Source organism: Neoarius graeffei, chromosome 1 (genome assembly GCF_027579695.1).
Source record: "Neoarius graeffei isolate fNeoGra1 chromosome 1, fNeoGra1.pri, whole genome shotgun sequence".
Classification (NCBI taxonomy): domain Eukaryota; kingdom Metazoa; phylum Chordata; class Actinopteri; order Siluriformes; family Ariidae; genus Neoarius; species Neoarius graeffei.
In genome coordinates this window covers 55,509,334-55,529,941 of record NC_083569.1, presented here as the reverse complement: position 1 = coordinate 55,529,941, position 20,608 = coordinate 55,509,334, and the positions used below count along the sequence as shown (strand labels likewise).

The following is a 20,608-nucleotide window of genomic DNA, read 5'->3' as shown; positions in this document are numbered from 1 at the left end:
GCAGGGTGTTAGCTATGTAAGGCAGATTGAGTTCTGATCACATCAAATGCTAAGGCTGAGTAAAATAAACAGAAATGACCGATATAAAACAACCGAAAACAGGGACTTACCCGCTTTATAGGCGATCGAGTTGGAAGAGGAAACTGACTTTTTATAGCACAGGTACACACTGGAACCCCACTGGGAATGAAATAAAGTAAAAAGGAGACACCATCAGGTCACAGGTATCAGGTTATGCTCTCCTAACACAAAATGCACAGTATCAGTATTACCAATACCACTCAAAAATAACACTCTCTCTGCGAGGTCTCACCATGCCACAGTTGAGGTTCTTGTCCAACTTGAGGAAGGTGTGTGGAGGAGTCTCGCCTTTGCTTGTGATTATCACGCAGATGTCAGTAACGGCCAGGGAGTTGCGGGGCTGGACGGGTGGTGCTCGACGGAACGTGATGAAGATGCGCTGTGATGTAGCGGAGCTGTTGTTGACATTAGCGCAACGGCCGTACGGTGTGGCCTGGATCACCTCGCAGCCCTGGATCAGCCTGTCCTTCCCTTCATACATCACCCTGACACACACACACACACACACACAAGGGTCTAAGATGCAATGGAAAACCAGGGACTAGATTTATGACAAAGGCCGATAATGAAAGCATGCTGGAGAAAAGTGGTGAAGTGCGTAGGTTAATCAAAATTTCATTGAACCATTTTCTTTCTGCGCTTGAGTCCACCTCGTGGCGGAATCAAAAGCTGTTCTAGTTCAAGAGAACATCTGACAATTAAACAATCGTCATGTGAGAGGTGCTGGCAGGCCATGACTCACTTTATCCAGAACACTTTACATTACTTCCACATCACTACTCAGTCTGAAGAGTGCGAGGACATGACTGCTAAAACACTTGACTTCAGCCACCACAGTTACAACAAGACCTTTCATTACAAGTACATTCGTCACCTAATATTTCCAGTGCACATGAGACGATCTGACAGATTGTCCATTTAATACTTTTTTTTTTTAATAAAGCACAAAACCAAAATTGACCAACTGCTGTACATAGTTAAGACTGCACGGGGGGGGGGACAAAAATAAGCAGTATTATTCTAGCCACGGCGGCACGGTGGTGTAGTGGTTAGCGCTGTCGCCTCACAGCAAGAAGGTCTGGGTTCGAGCCCCGTGGCCAGCGAGAGCCTTTCTGTGTGGAGTTTGCATGTTCTCCCCGTGTCCGCGTGGGTTTCCTCCGGGTGCTCCGGTTTCCCCCACAGTCCAAAGACATGCAGGTTAGGTTAACTGGTGACTCTAAATTGACCGTAGGTGTGAATGTGAGTGTGAATGGTTGTCTGTGTCTATGTGTCAGCCCTGTGATGACCTGGCGACTTGTCCAGGGTGTACCCCGCCTTTCGCCCGTAGTCAGCTGGGATAGGCTCCAGCTTGCCTGCGACCCTGTAGAACAGGATAAGCGGCTACAGATAATGAGATGAGAGAACTTGCTCATGACCGAGCTCAAAAAGCACAAAAGAGTGTGTGCACAATAATAGCGAGGACATTCGACACAGCTCATTTTTAAACCTTCTAAACCAGAGCTGTATCCAGGAGAGAAACTGGCCAGCTTCAGATTCCTCAGCATATCTGACGTGAGAATGAGGGAGTAGGCACGACGATTATCTGAAAAGCTACAAGGAGAACAATTTCTCCTTCTGGAAGGAGATTTCTGAAGCCTTCATTATTCAGGTGGTATTAACAGTTCGAAATAAATCATCATCATGAAGCACTTTTCATTTAATTTTAGTCGTCTTCAGAAATTCTGCCGTAATACAGAGGAAAACTTCTGTGTTCGATCAGTTGTTGAATACGAGCTATTCAAGCCAAGCTGAATTCTCTTCAGATTATGAACAAAAGATTTATTAGTTGATGAATAATTGGTTAACGAAGTGAATAGAAAAGAAAAAAAAAAAAAAAAAAAAAGAGACCGCTGTTAAGGGTTTTAATAAGTTTGAAAACTCGATGCATTTTTCTCAGTGGCAGAGCACCCGTGTCGCTGCCTCACACCTCCTTCAGTAGGTTACCTCACTGAAAAAAATTCTGGCAATAACACAAGCTTACCGCGAAATCACAACGAAGGTCATAGCAGGAGACGGTAATCAATCTGAGGAGGAGGCACTCTAATTCATATCTGGCAACAGCTCAATCTGCTCATAATAATAAGTTATGAAGAAGTAGTGCAAAAGAACCTTGAACAACAAAGTGAAGAACATGTACTGCAACTAACATATCAAAAACAGCCAGTGATGGGTCAAGTATGCGATTCAAGCATTACGGAGCTGAACGAGGATGCACTTTTTTCCGTCTTTTACACATTTGTGAGAACAGTCTAAAGACTCGAGTGAAGTTTGAGCAGGTAAATTATTATTCCTTGACGCCCAGTATAGCTTTCAGTCATTTTAAAAACATTTGAAACCATTACGCTTGATTAAACATGACTCTGATGATCAAATCCTGATTTGATTGGCATTTCAGCCTCTTATGGAACATAACGCGACTACAGCACTGATTCCCTTGTAGTAAAAAGCACGATAAAGCAGCACTGCGCCTTAAAACCTGTGAACAGTGCAAAATAAATCCACAAACCAACCAAACAGGTTTCCACAGTGCAGAGAAAACACAAGCAGGCTTTGAGAGCATATTTGGTTAGAAAGATTTTTAAAAATAAAAAATAAAAACTGGGCGGCACGGTGGTGTAGTGGTTAGCACTGTCGCCTCACAGCAAGAAGGTCCAGGTTCAAGCCCCGTGGCCGGCGAGGGCCTTTGTGTGTGGAGTTTGCATGTTCTCCCCGTGTCCGCGTGGGTTTCCTCCGGGTGCTCCGGTTTCCCCCACAGTCCAAAGACATGCAGGTTAGGTTAACTGGTGACTCTAAATTGACCGTAGGTGTGAATGTGAATGGTTGTCTGTGTCTATTGCCGCTTTTCCACTACAAACGCCGAGCTGAGTCGAGCTGAGCGGGGCTGTTGGAGTTGCATTTCGACTACAACCACGCTGAACCGTGCTGGCTGGAAGTGGGTGGACACATTGGGTGGAGTTAGTGAAAGTGGGTGGACGTCACGTGATGTCGTTAAGCAGCGCAAACAGTGACATCAGTGATATTTTAAGCGGTAGTCTCACGACCCGGATAGTAAACAATAAACATGGAGGACATGGAGTCATTAGTGTTGCTGGTCTTGGTGCTGTGGCTTGTTGTCACCGACAACGCAGACAGATACTGGCAAGAGCGTATAGATGAGGCGAGGCGCATAAGGCTTCAGAAATTCTCGTAATTCGTAATTCTTCTTCTTCCGGGTTTGCGGTGTTTACAGATCCCAGCGTGCTCGCGGGGCGTGTGTGGGCATGTGAGGACACTCCTCCTCACCAATCAGTGCACAGGGGAGTGTCTGCTCACGCCCCCAGCCTCACTCGGCTCGCTTTGGCTCGCTTCAGCCCCACTCCAAAACGGTGCGAGTTTTAGGGGCTGAGCAGGGCTGAAGCGAGCTGAGTCGTGCTGTTTTTAGATAGTCGAAACGCGAGCCGTGTCGGGCTGAAGTGAGCTGAAGCGAGCTGAAGTGCGCTGAAAAAGGGTAGTGGAAAAGGGCCATATGTGTCAGCCCTGTGATGACCTGGCGACTTGTCCAGGGTGTACCCCGCCTTTCGCCCGTAGTCAGCTGGGATAGGCTCCAGCTTGCCTGCGACCCTGTAGAACAGGATAAAGCGGCTACAGATAATGAGAGGAGATGAAAATAAAAACTGACTACGAGTAATAACCAGTGAATGATAAGACTTTACAAAAAAATCACCCAAAACAGACTATATAACTCAAAGCTCTCATGGAATCTACTGCGCTTTTTCGCTCTCCTAGGGGACTGCTGGAGCTCATCTTTACCCTGACATTTAATCTGCTGTTCACACTCGAGAGAGTCTGGCCTCGTGGGTCATATGGCATTTTCCTATGGCACTGCACAATCAAATTTGCTGCCTATTTGTAGTAAAAGAGCACACGGAGGTAGAATGCATTTAGATTGGGTTCGATTTTAAGAACCCAAGAGAGAAACAGTTTCTATTCTGTTTATACAATTACACTACCGTTCAAAAGTTTGGGGTCACTTTGAAATGTCCTTATTTTTGAAAGAAAAGCACTGTTCTTTTCAATGAAGATCACTTTAAACTAATCAGAAATCCACTCTATACATTGCTAATGTGGTAAATGACTATTCTAGCTGCAAATGTGTGGTTTTTGGTGCAATATCTCCATAGGTGTATAGAGGCCCATTTCCAGCAACTCTCACTCCAGTGTTCTAATGGTACAATGTGTTTGCTCATTGCCTCAGAAGGCTAATGGATGATTAGAAAACCCTTGTACAATCATGTTAGCACAGCTGAAAACAGTTGAGCTCTTTAGAGAAGCTATAAAACTGACCTTCCTTTGAGCAGATTGAGTTTCTGGAGCATCACATTTGTGGGTCGATTAAATGCTCAAAATGGCCAGAAAAATGTCTTGACTATATTTTCTATTCATTTTACAACTTATGGTGGTAAATAAAAGTGTGACTTTTCATGGAAAACACAAAATTGTCTGGGTGACCCCAAACTTTTGAACGGTAGTGTAAATAACTAACCAAGTCTGCAAACTGACATTGGGAAAATGTCTGATGTAACCAAGAACCACCTGAGTGTAAGGTAAGCATGGGAGAGAGAGACAGAGAGAGAGAGAGAGAGAGAGAGAGAGAGAGAGAGAGAGAGAGAGAGCGCGCGCCTTGAAGCACAGTGTGTACAAGTGTCTGTTCATGCAGCCCGTCACCAGCTTCTCTGTACATCTGCAAGAAACACAGAACGACTTAAATAAAGATGATGCAAGACTCTCCCAAACTAGCCGGGGCTGCCAAAGCCAGCATTGTGTGCGCGGTTCTTTGTCTATTGATGGAGCATTAACGATCAGCATCGCCAGCTGGTTTGCACTCGAACTGTTCGCTGCATTGCTGTCAGTAAAGTACTAACCAAAAAGGAAGTAAATAAAGAAAAATTAAGTGCACCTGCCATTTGTAAGCCATAAACAGATACAACTGTACAAGTGTTATCAGCAGAGTTGGCTTAAATACTAGTGGGATAAACAATCAAAATTAATATATATATAGTGTACCAGTCACAAGTTTGGGGACACCTACTAATTCAGTGCTTTTTCTTTAGTTTTATTAATTAAAAAAAAAACAAAAAACAAAAACGCACACTTCATGTGTGAAAGTAATGATGGATGTCGGTTCTCTTTACTTAGTTGAGCGGTTCTTGACATAATATGGATTATTACAGTTGTGGAACAGGGCTGTTTACTGTATGATCTCAAACACATTAAGAAAGCAAGAAATTGCACTAATTAACTTCAGCCTATGAATGGGTCAGGGTGTACAAACTTTTGACCGATTCGGTATTTTAAAAAACAACGTGCCAATATTCTCTCATTTTTGGAAAATACTAGTGCATCTCAAAATTAGAATACTGTGAAAAAGTTCAATATTTTCCATCAGTTATTTAAGAAAGTGAAAATATTATAGACTCATTACACAAACAAATGTATCAAGCATTTTTCTATTTTAATCAGTATGGCATACAGTACAAAAACACAAAAAACCCCATCTCAAAATATTAGAATATTTCATTTCGAGTTTGAGTAAAACAGTATGAACACAGTGTATCTCTCGGTCCAGTTCAGTACACACAACCACAATCATGGGGAAGACTGCTGACTTGACTGTTGTCCAGAAGATGATCACTGATGCCCTGCACAAGGAGGGTAAGCCACAAAAGGTCATTGCTGAAAAGGGTGGCTGGAAAAGGTGCACAAACAGGGATGGCCGCAGTCTTGAGAGGATTGTCAAGAAAAGTTGATTCAAGAACTTGGGAGAGCTTCACAAGGAGTGGACTGAGGCTGGTGTCAGTGTATCAAGACCCATCACGAACAGACTTCTTCAAGAAAGGGGATACAACTTTTGCATTCCTAATATCAAGCTACTCTTGAGCCAGAGACAACGTCAGAAGTGTCTTATCTGGGCTAAGGAGAGAAAGAAATGGACTGTTGCTCAGTGGTCCAAAGTCCTCTTTTCAGATGAAAGTACATTTTGCATTTAATTTGGAAATCACGGTTCTAGAGTCTGGAGGAAGAGTGGAGAGGCACAGAATCCAAGGTGTTTGAAGCCCAGTGTGAAGTTTCCACAGCCTGTGATGATTTGGGGTGCCATGCCATCTGCTGGTGTTGGTCCACTGTGTTTTATCAAGTCCAAAGTCAACACAGCCATCTACCAGGAGATTTTAGAGCACTTCATGCTTCCATCTGCTGACGAGCTTTTTGGAGATGCTGATTTCCTTTTCCAGCAGGACTTGGCACCTACCCACAGTGCCAAAACTACTACCAAATGGTTTGCTGACCATGATATTACTGCGTTTGATTGGCCAGCCAACTTGCCTGACCTGAACCCCATAGAGAATCTATGGGGTATTGTCAAGAGGAAGATGAGAAACACCCGACCCAAAAATACAGATACACTGAAGGCCTCTATCAAAGCAACCTGGGCTTCAATAACACATCAGCAGTCCCACAGACTGATCACCTCCATGCCACACCGCATTGATACAGTAATTCATGGTAAAGGAGCCCCAACCGAGTATCGAGTGTATAAATGAATATACTTTTCAGAAGTTGGACATTTCTGTATTGTAAATCCTTTTTTTGATTGATCTTAGGGAATACTCTAATAATTTGAGATGCTGGATTTCTGATTTTCATGAGCTATAAGCCATAATCATCAAAATTAAAACAAAAAAGGCTTTAAATATTTCACTTTACATGTAATGAATATAGAATATATGAAAGTTTACCTTTTTGAATTAAATTATGAAAAAAAAAGAACTTTTTCATGGTATTCTAATTTGAGATGCACTAGTATGTATAAAAGCAACAGAAATCCAAATGCCATGTGCTCGATCAATACATTTCCAGCTGGGACGTGACACAGAAGTGAGGAGGATGTAATGCACCTCAGCATGTGTAAGAATTTCCTAGAAGCTCGCAATATGGTAAAACAATATACTGTAAATAGCTCCCACCCACCAGCCAGCTCCAGGTCTCCCCCATCACACGACAGCTACCAACAGGAAGGAAACCAACCAACCGCATTGTTATGAACTGCTGCTCATGCTCATCACAGGGCAGCATAATGCACTCGGAAGAAAGCATTAGCTTGCTGTTCCACATGCATGAGCCCAATAGATAGTTTTCACATGACGTCACAGAGTCGGGGATTCCCTAGTGGCGGCCATCTTGCGGGTCAAGCTTACCGTACGGGTCACAGAGCACACACTGTAACGCGCGAGTACAAAGTCTTCAAAAGAACCCAAGCAGGCTATTTAAAGCTAGCAATGGTGCACACCTGTTGTATTCACGGCTGTCGTAATAGGTCAGATGATGACGTCAAGCGGAGCTTTTATGGAATTCCCACCGTACGGGAGCACGAAGGCGAGCAAACAAAGAAACTCAGCATACAAAGGAGAAATTTATGGCTTGCGAGAATCAACCGCAAGGATTATCAGCCTTCGAAACACAGCAAAGTCTGCTCCGATCATTTTATAAGTGGTAAGTTGTTTAAATAAACAATCAATTGTGTTTAAGTTTGTTTTTGGAAACCAAAACATCATGTAAACAATCTCTGGAGAATGCCTAACTGGAACCGCTGAGTATACGTTTATATTGTAATGTACACTTAATATCGCTCGTTTGTCACGTTTCTATTTGACACTTGTCACTTCACTCACGCAAGGGTCATTTTTGAAAAACATTTTAGGTCTATTCTGTATGATTTGATTTGTGTTTGGGATGCAAACAGCGCGCCTTTTGGCGGATGACGCCTGAATCGCGCAGATCCGATTTTTTTTTTTTTGGGGGGGGGGGGGGGGGGGGGGGGGCGGCGTTGGAGTGTCTGATTATAATTTCAAAGTAAATTCTGTATTAAAATTATTAAATAAGCAAATTCGTTACAGTCCATGAAACAGGAAGTATAAGGATGAGAAAAAAACAGTTTAAATCGGAAAGCTGCGCACATTCCCAGGACTTGTGGAACAGTCGTAATAAGATTTTATTTGTGTTGGGCTACAGTTCAAAATTTCTAATTGCCTAAGAATTTTAATAAATTATTAACCTCTATATCCTAAGCCAACGCTAAGCTTTAAAATGTTGCTAGAATTCAGAATTTTTACGTTTTGCGAGCTAAAATATCAATGCTTCAATGTCCCTTATAATAGATCAAAACGGCTCTCCAACCTTATAACATTGTCATGATGTAACTGGCTGAAGGTGGATGTAACGCACTGACCAAAGATCCTGACCACGACGCTCATGTTCTAATACACAGTACTCTGCAAAGGTCTGAGGCACACGTAAAAGCAATGCTGTTTGACAAAAATGGCTTAAATATAATGAAATGTTTGAACATTTAAAATAAATAAATAAATAAATAAACAAATAAATAAATAAATAAAACAGCAGTAAGCCATAATAAATGAAACAGTCAATATCTGGTGTGAGACGATCCTTTGGTTTAAAAAAAAAAAGCCTCACCTACAGAAAAAAAGAAGCACAACTTTATTCATCACACACTTTGTGAAATTTCCTCTCTGCATTTAACCCATCTGAAGCAGTGCGCACACACGTGAGCAATGAGCGCGCGCACACATACCCAGAACTAGGGGTGGGTATTGGCAAAGAAGTCACGATTCAATTCAAATCACGATTCACATGCTACGATGCGATACTATCACGATGCATCACGATTCTTGAATTATTGTGATGCATTGCGATATATTCAACATACTTCAGTGAAAATGTAAAAAAAAAAAAAAAAGAGCATAATTACCAGTGGCTGTGTACGATCTGGATAGTGTCTCCAATTGATGCATAACTTAGAGCAACTCAGTTCATAACTGAATTTAATGAAACGACTTTGGAGGTAGTTGCCATTAAAACAAATACTGTTTCCATACTTAACGAGTGGACACACTAATGACAAAAATTGCATAGGATTTATAAAACTAAAAATAATAAAAGAAAACTAATAGCAGCAGTTTTCAATTTCTTTGCAGCACCTGCAGTATGGGAGGACAAGGCAATAATAAATATCAAAATAAATATACTATATTACTCAGTACATTAAATTATCATCATCATCATCATCATTATATTATTTGTTACATTACTTTACATTATATTTAAATGCCTTATGCATTTATAGTTTGTGGAGCATCCTCAAATTAGGAAACAATACACTCATTTAGCATATTTCTTTTAGCATGTTGTAGTACCGCAGCAGTTATGTCAGACTCGGTGAGTGTGCAGATGTCCTTCTCAGATTTACGTATTTCTGCAGACAGGAGTGCAGCGTGGATGGCAGGCTGTTGCTCTAAAAAGCGCTCAAGCATGTTGTGCGCGCTGTTCCAGAGAGATTTGTAAACAGAGTCGCAGTCGCATATGATGTCTATGCAGAATGTCTAGGTCGCAGTAGCCCGCCGCCGGAAATGCCACTGGCATGAAGGCAGCGGGCGTCAAAGACTCCACGGCGACATCTACAGGACTGGAAGTTGTATTCTACTTGTTTTTGGCTGATGTTCGCCAACCATTCATACAATTTTATTTATTCATTTTTTAAAATTAATAATCGATATTTGGCGTCAAGAATCGATGCAGTATATCGTGAAAGTTAGTATCGCGATGCATTGTCTTGACGATTATTTTGCACACCCCTACCCAGAACAGAGGGCAGCCATGCTAACAGCACCCGGGGAGCAGTTGGGAGTTAAGCCTAGGTTACAACCGGACGTACGATTTTTGGCGTTTCCCCAAATCGCTGCGGTTTTTTTGTTCATGGAGAAAGACGCGCGTTGGCCGTAAGTTTGTCTTGCAACCTGAAAAAAACGTAAGCACCCGTAGAGTTTGTCTGACATGACAAAGAACCTCTGCGGCCAGTCTGCGGCCAGTCTACAGCTCAAAAATCAGCACGTCACACGCGCGCGCTCTGTGCGTTTCACACACGCCCTCCGTGCGTTTCTTGTGTTTTTTGCACGTAGACCGGCCGTAGGAGCACGTACGGCCGGTTGGGACCGAGGCTTTAGGTGCCTCGCTCAAGGGCATCTCAGCCCAAGGCCGTCCCATATTAACCTAACCGCATGTCTTTGGACTGTGGGGGAAACCAGAGCACCCGGAGGAAACCCACACAGACAACACACAAACTCCACACAGAAAGGCCCTCGCCGGCCGCTGGGCTCGAACCCAGAACCTTCTTGCTGTGAGGCGACCGTGCTAACCACTACACCACCGTGCCACCCAGTGAGTGCAGTTTTATAAGAAAGTGAGCTGTAGGTTTTACTGAGCATCTTACAGAAGCAGCCACAGTTCTTCTGGACACTTTGTCTCACTCGCTTCTTCATTTTGCACCAAAACTCAGCAGCCTTCAGTATGTTTTCTTTTTTAATCTGAAAAGTGGTGTCTTATGTAATATGCTGCTCAGATACAAAAAAAAAGAAAAAAAAATTCTCTGCAACATTTAATTTTGTGCTGGAAAACAAACGTTTGGACTCTAAAATGCTTTTGTACTACAGGGATCCGTAGGTTCCAAAAAGCGGTAAAAGTGGAAAATTTCGTGGAATCGATAGAAATATTAAAAGTGGTGCAGAAAAACAGAATCTTACTTTTTTTGTGTAGAAACAACGTGGAAATATGGCCATAATTCTGTGAATTATACGTGTATTTCTTCTCATTCGAGTCGGCATCCGCCATATTGAATGCTGTAGCGCCCCAATCCCTCGCTTGCAGGTTTTAATAAATAAATAAATAAATAAATAAATAAATAATTCTTATAACATTTTAGCCATACAGTTCAAGTAGACAATGTATTATGGAACACTGAGTTTTCATTGTTTTTAACAGGGTTTGAATCAAAATGCCATGTTTTTCTCTCAGAAGGTCGCTTGGACAAGCACATTGTGCCATGCAGTGTTGTTTCCGTTAACGATGACGAAATGATTTCGTTAACGCACCTTTTTTTCATGACTAAAATGAGACAGTGACGAGCTAAACATAACTTTTTGATCGCGAAAATATGACGAGACATCTCTGTTGTTTTTGTTGACGAGACAAAAATGTTAATGGGTTGGCTATAGGACTATCAAAAGGCATGGGGTTTCCTCCAACGGCGCGTGCAACCTGTCTGCCAAATGCTGAAAATATCAGCAATCCACCTGCATCCTGTCCTTGTTTGGCCACGCCCACCAGGCACAGTCGCACACAGTTCATGGACCATGGCGGCGGCAACGCCAGCACAAGGGCTTGGTGGGCGGAAAAGACGCGATGATTTATGAACATACTTTACACATAATCCAGCAGAAAATAAAACGGAATGCCTTGTAGTGGTACACGCTGTGGCTATAAACTATGTGGCAAGAATACGACCGACCTCAAGAGGCATCTAAAGGCTCACCATGCTGCCATTTCTGCGACGGTAAGTTAACGTTATAAGAAGTCCTGTTAACAAATCATGTATACGTTTGCTAGCTTTGGTTAATGTCACTCAACATATCGGTCTGTGATGAATTTCCTATGAAGTTTTCCAAAACACTGTGACCTGGCGAAAATGAATGGGACCGCTAGCTTCATGCTAAAGTTAGCTTGGTTAAGCTAACTTAAATTCAATTAACATGTCATGAGTAAAACTTGTCCTGCAGGGAATTTTGGTGGGACAACAACTGAATGCTTTGTCATATATTGACCCGTATTTTTGAGTTCCTGTGAAACATACGGGGGGAAATGTAGCTTTTCAGACCTGTTGCTGTGCCTTAATATGTCTAAATGAGCAGCAGCAGCACACCTGGCTACTCTAACTTTAGCAGCACGTTTAGCCATCATATTTACATTAACGGACAGCGTGGTCATCTTCTAGTTGTGTGTTCATCATGACATGTTTGTGCTCCATCAGCGCATTGCGACATGTTAAACGGAGGCAGAAACACGAGTCTGTGAACAATGGAGTATACACACTAGTAGACATCCCAACCTGCAGGAACTCATTTCAGGGAGGTGTCGTGACGCATGACTTTTTTCCCCCCCATCAGCGGGGCGGGTGTCACAACACCTCCCTGAAACGAGTTTGGATGTCTGTAAACCAATCAGGATGCTCTTTGTCTAGCATGCGCTACATCAGACCTGGGCATTTTCCGGCCCGCGGGCCGCATCCGGCCCTTTGGTTCATTCTGACCGGCCCGCGTAAGGTTAATGAGAAATTACAAAATAAACGTATTTTCTAATTTTACCCCATGCATGGACTGAATGTGCATTGCTTTTATTTTGAAGTTGTGTTCAACAAAAACACAATGCGCGCGACATGAACATGACATGAAATCCCACGAAACCTAATCGCGCGATAACTACTTCCGTAATTTGTCCAGACCGACCACAAACTTGTACATCATCCTTCAAACGGTCCAGCCAATCACATCGTGTGACGTCACCAGCAGGCGCCGGAGCCGATCTCCGGCGAAAAGCACCAAATGAGGTGATTAGACTACAAATGTGGGCATCATTATTATAATATGATGTATCTTGCTTGATATTTGGAGTAGAAAGACAATATTGTGATGTCTTTTATTGTGTTTTGGGGTGAATGTGACTTTAAAAAAAAAAAAAATTAAAAAAAAAAAAAAAAAAAAAGATACAAACGTTCACTTTTTGTTAACCATCGTTTTGGGAAATTTGATTGAATAAATTACTTTTTTTTTTGTAAGACAACCTTGTTTTTTCCATACTCTTACCAGTCTTAGCAGTTTGTAAGAACAATGTTATTTATTGCTTTATATAAAGAAATACAATTAATATTATGCAGAATTTAGTTCAGCCTTTTGGTCCGGCCCTCCACAAAATTTTCTGTTTCTCATGTGGCCCCATGGAAAAAATAATTGCCCACCCCTGCGCTACATGAACAGGCACACACGCAGTCTCTCTCGCGCACTCAGTCATATGCGCGATGCAGACATTAAATGTTTCGCGTGCACGCTCTTGCTCGCTTGCTCTAGATTCCGGGAGATGTTCTCCAATTTGTGGGCATCAGGGAGCCACTATCAATATGCGGGAGACTCCCGGAACTTCCGGGAGACTTGGGATGTCTGCACTAGACAGCGTTTATGTAGAGAGCATGTTATGCACAACCTGTCAACCTCGAGTACAATTTCCTCTCTCTGTATTGGCCTAATTTAATGTTTTAAAGTAATTATTTGTTCGACTAAAATGAATGACTAAAACTGGACTAAAACCCTTTTAGTTTTCATCGACTAAAACTAGACCAAAACGATCAAGGATAGAATTGACTAAAATGTGACTAAAACTAATAAGCATTTCACCCAAAAGACTAAAACTAAATCAAAAATGGCTGCCAAAAACACCACTGGTGCCATGTAAATGCTGTTTGTGATGATGAAAAGATGTTACAAGGTTTTAATCATATAGTTCAAGTTTAAGCAGACAATCTACGATATGAAACACCGGAGTTTTCATTGTTTTTAGTAGGGTTTGAATCAAAATGCCATATTCTTCTCTTGTATGACCTCATTATTTTTGTACTGATCAAAGATATTATTAACGTTGAATTGTTCTCGCCATACAATTCAAAGTAGACCAAAACCGGTCATGATATGAAACCCATAGTTTGAAAGGTTTTGAATGTTTTGCATGACCATGCATCTTCTCGAGTAAGATCTTGAGGTTGCTGGGACAACTATTATGATTAATGTCATTTTTGTACTGATCTTAGGGTTCTGAGTAAGGTTCTAGCCATAAGTAGTTCTAAGAGTTGTTTCAATAAAAATATTTCAAAATTTGCTCACGTTTGCTAGTATTTTCTTATTTGTGAGCTTTTTTTTAATTGAGTGTTCTAAAACGGAAAAATAAAGCAGAATTGGCCATTTTTAAAGCAGAATTTACAGATCCCGGGTACTAGCCTGGGAAATCCCATGCTGCTTTGCACAATCGTTCCGATCTGAAAAGACAGCATGGAAACTATGGTCTAAAGGCTTGCCTGAGTTAGGGAGTCAATCAGAGAGTGGGGAGGGGTGGAAAGACGGTGACGCGTACTACTCGACAAACGGAAGCTTGTAGTTTATTTGGGACTGTTTACGGATCACATTTAACATGGCGGCGAGCGATACGAACCAAACTTTCGATCAAGCTTTAGACACTGTTCTGAATAGTTTAGAGCGAAAGTTTGTTTTTAAAAAAGGAACAGCGTTTGGCGTTACAGTCTTTCTTCGCCTCTTCGTCTTCTTCGTCGCTCTAACTACGTCACCGGGTACAACTGCCATGATTGGCTATGGGCTACGTATACGCCAAATGATAGACATTCGCAACGTCCAATAAACGGCCGTTGACAATCGTAAACCACACCTCCCCTACGAGAAATTCAATAGGCGGATTCCAGACCATATTTCACTTGTGATATGGTTTGGTGTTAACCAGACTACCCTGGTACTGACTCAATGCAGAAGTCATAAAATAGAGTGCCTAAGGCTTTTGCACAGTACTGTATATTAGGCATTTATACATGAAATTAGCAATATGAGATACACTCACCCAACATCGCTTAAGGGAGGTTTTCCATGGCCCCTCTTGTAACACAGGAAGAGTTCAGGGCTTTTCAGGCTGCCGTGGTTGAGGTTAGCCGGTTGGCCGCTGTACGTGTTCTCTATGCACGTAAAACCTTCAGGGACCGTTTCACCTGCTGACTTGTTGATCACTGCCAGGTCAGTGATGGGGGCTTTAGGACCACTCGATTTGGTCTCGGACAGATCGTGCTCCAGTGGTGTGGACTTGTCCGTCAGTCCGGCCACCACAAAGTAGTCCGTCACACGATGACCCTTGTCTTCAATCATGGCTGGACGTGCCTGAAAGAGATGAAGTAGTACTTTGAAGCTATAGAATTTCACTCGTTTTCTCAAATTTTTGCATGGTCAACTTGCATGTTGAGCCAGAAAGGAGATACCAGTCACTCTCGCATCTGTATATTTATATAATAAAAACGATCTATGAAGTAGTGTGTACGCAGAGTCAGCGAGTACCCTTGTTGGTTGAAAGTGTATACCTGTCTAAACGTCATTCGCCTGCTATTGTCATGCTTTCTAAAGCATGGGCTATTTTAATGTTAGGTGAGCTGGTGTGTTGTGATTACACAGTCAAGCTGAGGACAATGTTAGCCTTTTTGAGTCCTCGATCTTGGCTGGAAGAGCTGAAATGTGATTTCACAGCTGCATATACTGTCCAACAGCTGCTTTTTTTGCACGATAGACATCGTATTTCATATTCCAAATCTAATAACACAAAAGAGGTGCCAAGGCTGCTAACAAAACAGTCCTAGCTGGCAGAGAGAATACAAGGGAACAGTGAGACAAAAGTCCACTACATTTTTTTTTTTTAAAAACCAAATAAATAGACCAGTTTGGCTTTCTTCCCCCCCCAACGGCTCAAGTCCAAGGCTTGCAAATTCACAGGTTAAACAACGGCTAGATAAAGCTTGTGTGACAAGAAAATAACAGCTACCAGAAGCAAATGCATTTCCTTCACGTCCAGCACACTTTACTTCTTCAGGGAATGGCCTTTATGCCAGACGAATTTTATGCAGTCTGTCTGACTGCTGTTAGCTTCCTTTCTCGTTCATCTCTCCAACAAGGGGACAAAAACTTTAAATCCCATGGCTAAACTTTATATATTGGCATCGCTGATATAATTAACAAACGTATTACAAATACTCCAATACAAAAGGCAGAAAAGACGGTAATATAGCTTCAGAGAACAGAAACCTAGAAGAATAAGAATCAGCTAGAAGTGCCACTTTGGCCATAAATGAAATTAGTAAAGATTATAAAAATTTGTTTCAAGACACATTTACGGTCATTAAATCTGCTGATGACACCACCACCACCTGCTCCGTCACAGATGGTGACGAGTCTGCCTAAAGAGTAGGGGTGAGAGCTCGGACATCATGGTTTCAGGACAACAACCTGTTGCTCAACGTCAGCAAGCCTGAGGAGCTGATCATGGACTTGGAGGCAGCAGGGACAGGGACACGCCCCCATCATCATCATCAAGCGAACAGAAGTGGAGAGAGTCAGCTGCTTCACATTCTTGGGACTTAAAGCATATACGCAGAGCCATGGCCTCACTTTCGTTTATAAACGCCTTGAGACCTCAAGAATGGCTCAGGAATAGTTTTAAGCGTTAACAATGAATCTAATAGAGATCTTGCAGTCACGTGACCGGAAAGTACACAGCCGCCATCTTGTCGGTAAAAAACACAGCTGAATACTGCTGCACTCGTGTACAGAATGGATCAATTTCAACCGACGGACTACACGGCTCATTTTTCCTAATGCACAGATAACTAGATACATGTCTAAAATAAACGATCTACAGATTAGTGACCCTTATGGCTTAACGGATGGAGTTTTCACGACCGTGTCAGTGGATATTGAACTGCCAGCGGAATACCCAGACGTGTATAATTACCTCATCAACTTTCCCTCGCTGTTCAGTGGTGAAGCACTGCGTGCTTATAAATCTCTGGACAGTTATCTTTACAGAAATTCAGGATTTCAAAATCAGAATTCAGCGACTCAGATGTGGCATCTTGTAAACAAGAAAATAATCCTCATTGGACGGGTAAGTCACTTAAGTATTAAGTATAGCACTGACCAGCCGATTATAGAATAGAATAAGGTAATTCCAGCTGTAATTCCAAATCGTCCGTGTTGTTTACCATGGATCTGGCGTTGGAGAGGTAGAGGCTTAGCAGTGGAGGTTTGAGTGGCTGTTTTCTGAGCTTAGTCAACAGGCCGGTGTACCCTCCTGGATTTCGCGCATGCGCAGTAGGCTTGGTAGGAGAACTTTACAGAACACCGGCTCTGCAGCCTCGCTTTTGCTTCCGCTCCCGGCGCCGCCTCCTTCGCTTTGCTTCCGATACAATCCACGGAGACCCCGCTGGTCTCGCTATCTCGTCCGGAATGTTGTGCATGCGATGGAAATCGCTACAAACCGTCATTTTCTGCTGGAAACCAATGTCCAGTAAGTCCATACGGTTGTAGTGGATATTGAAGCCCGGTACAGACGAACACCACGCAAAAATACACACAAAAAAAACAAAAAACGTGCACAGGTAGGGAGAGCTTGTAGCCACAGCCGTTGTAGTAGAATTGTATACAGTAGGGTTTTCCAGAAGAAAAGGTAGAAGTAGAACCAGAAGTAGAACCAGAAGTAGAAGGCGGAAATATGGCGTTTGACCGACAAGATGGCGTCTGTCACAATCTGGATCGGCTGTGACGTCACATGCAAGTGCTCCATACAGTAATTTTTACGATTAAAGTGATTCATATAGGTAGCGGTCTGAGTGAATGACCTTGACGTCCGTAACGTCACAGCAGGAAGGCTGTCGGTCTCATCGCCATTTCCGCTATACTAAAAACACAGAGCCGACTGCAACTCCGATCCTCCATTTTGAGCCAATTTATCGCCATGCCATGTAGATGTGTTGCTGCACCCGCCAGCAACACGACAGAAGGTGGATTCACGTTGCATTCCTGGCCCAAGAATGTTCAAACTGCAAAGATTCGAAGTGAAAATGCATGCATGCATGTACATGTATGTTGCATAAGTTATAACACCTATCCTGTTTTAATAAAAGTCAGCCCACAATCAATGAAGTCAAATCAGTCTTAGTTGAGCAAGTCGGTAACGCCATTTCTTACTTTCACAATAAGTTTTTATTTATATGACTTTGGTCTATAGCTGTAAAAGGCCTTGGCTTTAAAACCAGTTACCGCTGTGACGTCACGCACTCCGGCATGGCTGGCTCAGCTTGAATGGCAACTTTGCGGTCGGTTTTAACTCTCAAAAATATATTTTTTTAATTCCCATTTATGCAGCATACAAGAGTCAAGGATGGTGATACTATCCACTCAGAAATTTAATTAAAAATAAAGGCTCTGCGTATCTGCTTTAACATCAGCGAGGCTCTAAGTCACATAGATGTGGTAACAAAGGCAGCATGACGGCAGCTCTTCTGCCTCTGGACTCCAGAATACTCACAAACTTCTACTGATGTACCATAAAGCATATCCTGACTAGCAGCATCATGGTACGGCAGCTGCACCGCCCTCAACCGCAAAGCTCTACCGAGGGTAGTCAGACCAGCATCAGCACAGCACCAGGACTGAGTTGATATCCATCCAGGTCCTCTACAGCCAGGGTTGCAGGAGGAAGGCACGGCGGATCTTCAGATGCCAGCTGTTCCAGCTACAGTCTACAGACTTTTCACACTTTTCCTGTCTGGCAGGTGGTACAAGAGCAGCCAAACCCAAACCAGCAGGTTCCGAGACCGTTTCTACCTGCAAGCAATCAGGCTGCGGAACTGCTGACGATATACTCTGCACACACCACAACTGACTGGACCCCAGACGCCACACACCTGTACCGTTTTCATTCTTTTAACATTGAAACTATCAGATGATGTAAATTCAAGTGGCTAGTGAGAAACAATGTAAGCAGTCAATACAAACTCTTTGCACTCCAGATTTTTAATAAAAATAATATTATTTCAATACTGTTTAGATTACTACATCCCATTTCAGGGCTCGAAATTCATATATTTTTTCACCAGCCAGCCGGACTAGTTCCCTTCCAAAGTAACTAGCCAAACGAATCAACTCGCCAAAATTTGTTCATGTATGAATTTTACTTCTGTCAAAAATAACACAAAAGAGAGTAGTTACCATTGTTCATGACTAACGTGCATTTATTTCAAGACCCGAGTATTTTGATACTGGTTTTTTTTTGTACACTTTACAAATTGGCATTTGCTGTTCCACGTCCTCCTCGCGATATCCAAAAAAAAAAGCCAGATGACTGACCCCTTACTAGTTCTTTAAGGAACCAATTCGTCCGCTTCCATTTTTAATTTGTCGCTGAAATTGACAGATTACACGGTAGCCTACGCAACACCAGCGATTGCACGAACTGAGTCAGTGCTGTAAACCGAAACTAGAAAATCTTCCCGCAAGTGCTTCCTTTCAGCACCTAGATGTCGCCCGGGATTGGTTGGCGAGCGCGTTACGTTATTTATTTATTACCCTTAGGCAGCCGCTCACGTTACTGCCTGAGGGACAGGGAGAAAACCACCGGAAAAGGTTTTAAACAAACGCAAGTCGGCAGATGACCATAAAATACTCAATAGTTACGATATAATAATTATATGCATCTCACACAGAATTTTCGGAGATATATCGAGTATATTCGATATATCACACAGCCCTAGTCTGAATCTTCACTTCACTTCATACACATATATACATATATTTTTTTTTCCTTTTCAACTAGCCAGCCGGGCTGCCTAGTGACAAGAATTCCCCGCCAAATGACAAATTAAGTCGCCTCGGGTGACCGGACCACCGCGAATTTCGAGCCCTGCATTTTACTCTCTAGTCCCCATTTAACGTATAATTTAACTTCCTATGTAAAAGTTGAGTTGGTTCTGAGTGTAAGAAGTTCATTACTAGTAATGACAATGCATTGCTCAAGTATATGACAAAGATTTGCTCCTTTAAAATAAAAACACGTGCACGCACACACACACCCCATCAAGACCTTTACAAGTGCCATTGGTCTTGTGTTGACCACAATGCTTTTTGCAGGATAATCCCTGCTCTACAGGGAGCGGATGTGCCTACTCTAAGACACGGCACACAACTAATAATTAGAAATCTAATTAGCTCTATATTAAAGCAGTAATTAACACGTCTGTTGCAAGGCAAGTCTCCTTAATTAAGACAGCGTGAAGAGTCATTGCGGCTTTTAAATAACTATTTGCAGTCATGGTGTAAAACTCAAACACAGCAGCAAACTGAAAATGACAGTTTATCAGATGCAACAGCAGTGAGGCTAACCTTAACCTCCTAAGGCCCAAGCTGTTTTTTTACATGCATTTTTTTTATTTCTCTTTGCTATTTGGGCTTATTAGAACCTGATTAGAATAAAAACTAAGCATCATCTTTTGATAAGATGTACTTTTAGAGAAAATGTCCACACATGTGGATTCTTGTTCCGAATTTCCATAAAGTGCTGTCCATGCATGTGACTGCCAAGTCCTAGGAGGCTAAAGCAATAAACAAGATTATATAGCATCTATTAAAAAAGGTGTAGTCGTCAGTTCTTTATTTCTCACTTGCACAAATAGCCGGCAAAATACGCAGAACATGTTAAAAACAACGGTTTCAGCCATGACCTCAGGGCAAAAGTATTAAGTCAGCTGAGAAAACCCATTTGGAAAACCGATTTCCGGTCTGGAATGCTTGTGTTTGGAAGGGACTCCCATTAGTCAGCTTATACACATTATGTGCCACGATAGATCCTTGCCCAGCTATGGAAAAAAACAGACCATCTTACCTCGTGCACCTCTAAATAACATGCTGTTTATAACAAGCCTCGTTATTTCACGTTTGTTTCTCCACACACTTGCAAA

At 42.3% G+C, this 20,608-nt stretch overlaps 1 protein-coding gene across 2 annotated transcripts in view; it reads right to left on the bottom strand.

Moving 5' to 3' along the window:
• Positions 1-20,608, bottom strand: part of dennd4c (DENN/MADD domain containing 4C) — a 108,977-nt gene that overhangs the window by 51,127 nt on the left and 37,242 nt on the right. For both annotated transcript variants that reach the window (XM_060934932.1, XM_060934939.1), the window contains exons 2-4: positions 14,677-14,987; positions 314-566; positions 111-180 (exon numbers count right to left, since the gene is read on the bottom strand). In XM_060934932.1, coding sequence (XP_060790915.1) covers positions 111-180; positions 314-566; positions 14,677-14,975 — 622 coding nt within the window. In that variant the 5' untranslated portion in view covers positions 14,976-14,987. The remainder of the gene's footprint in view (positions 1-110; positions 181-313; positions 567-14,676; positions 14,988-20,608) is intronic.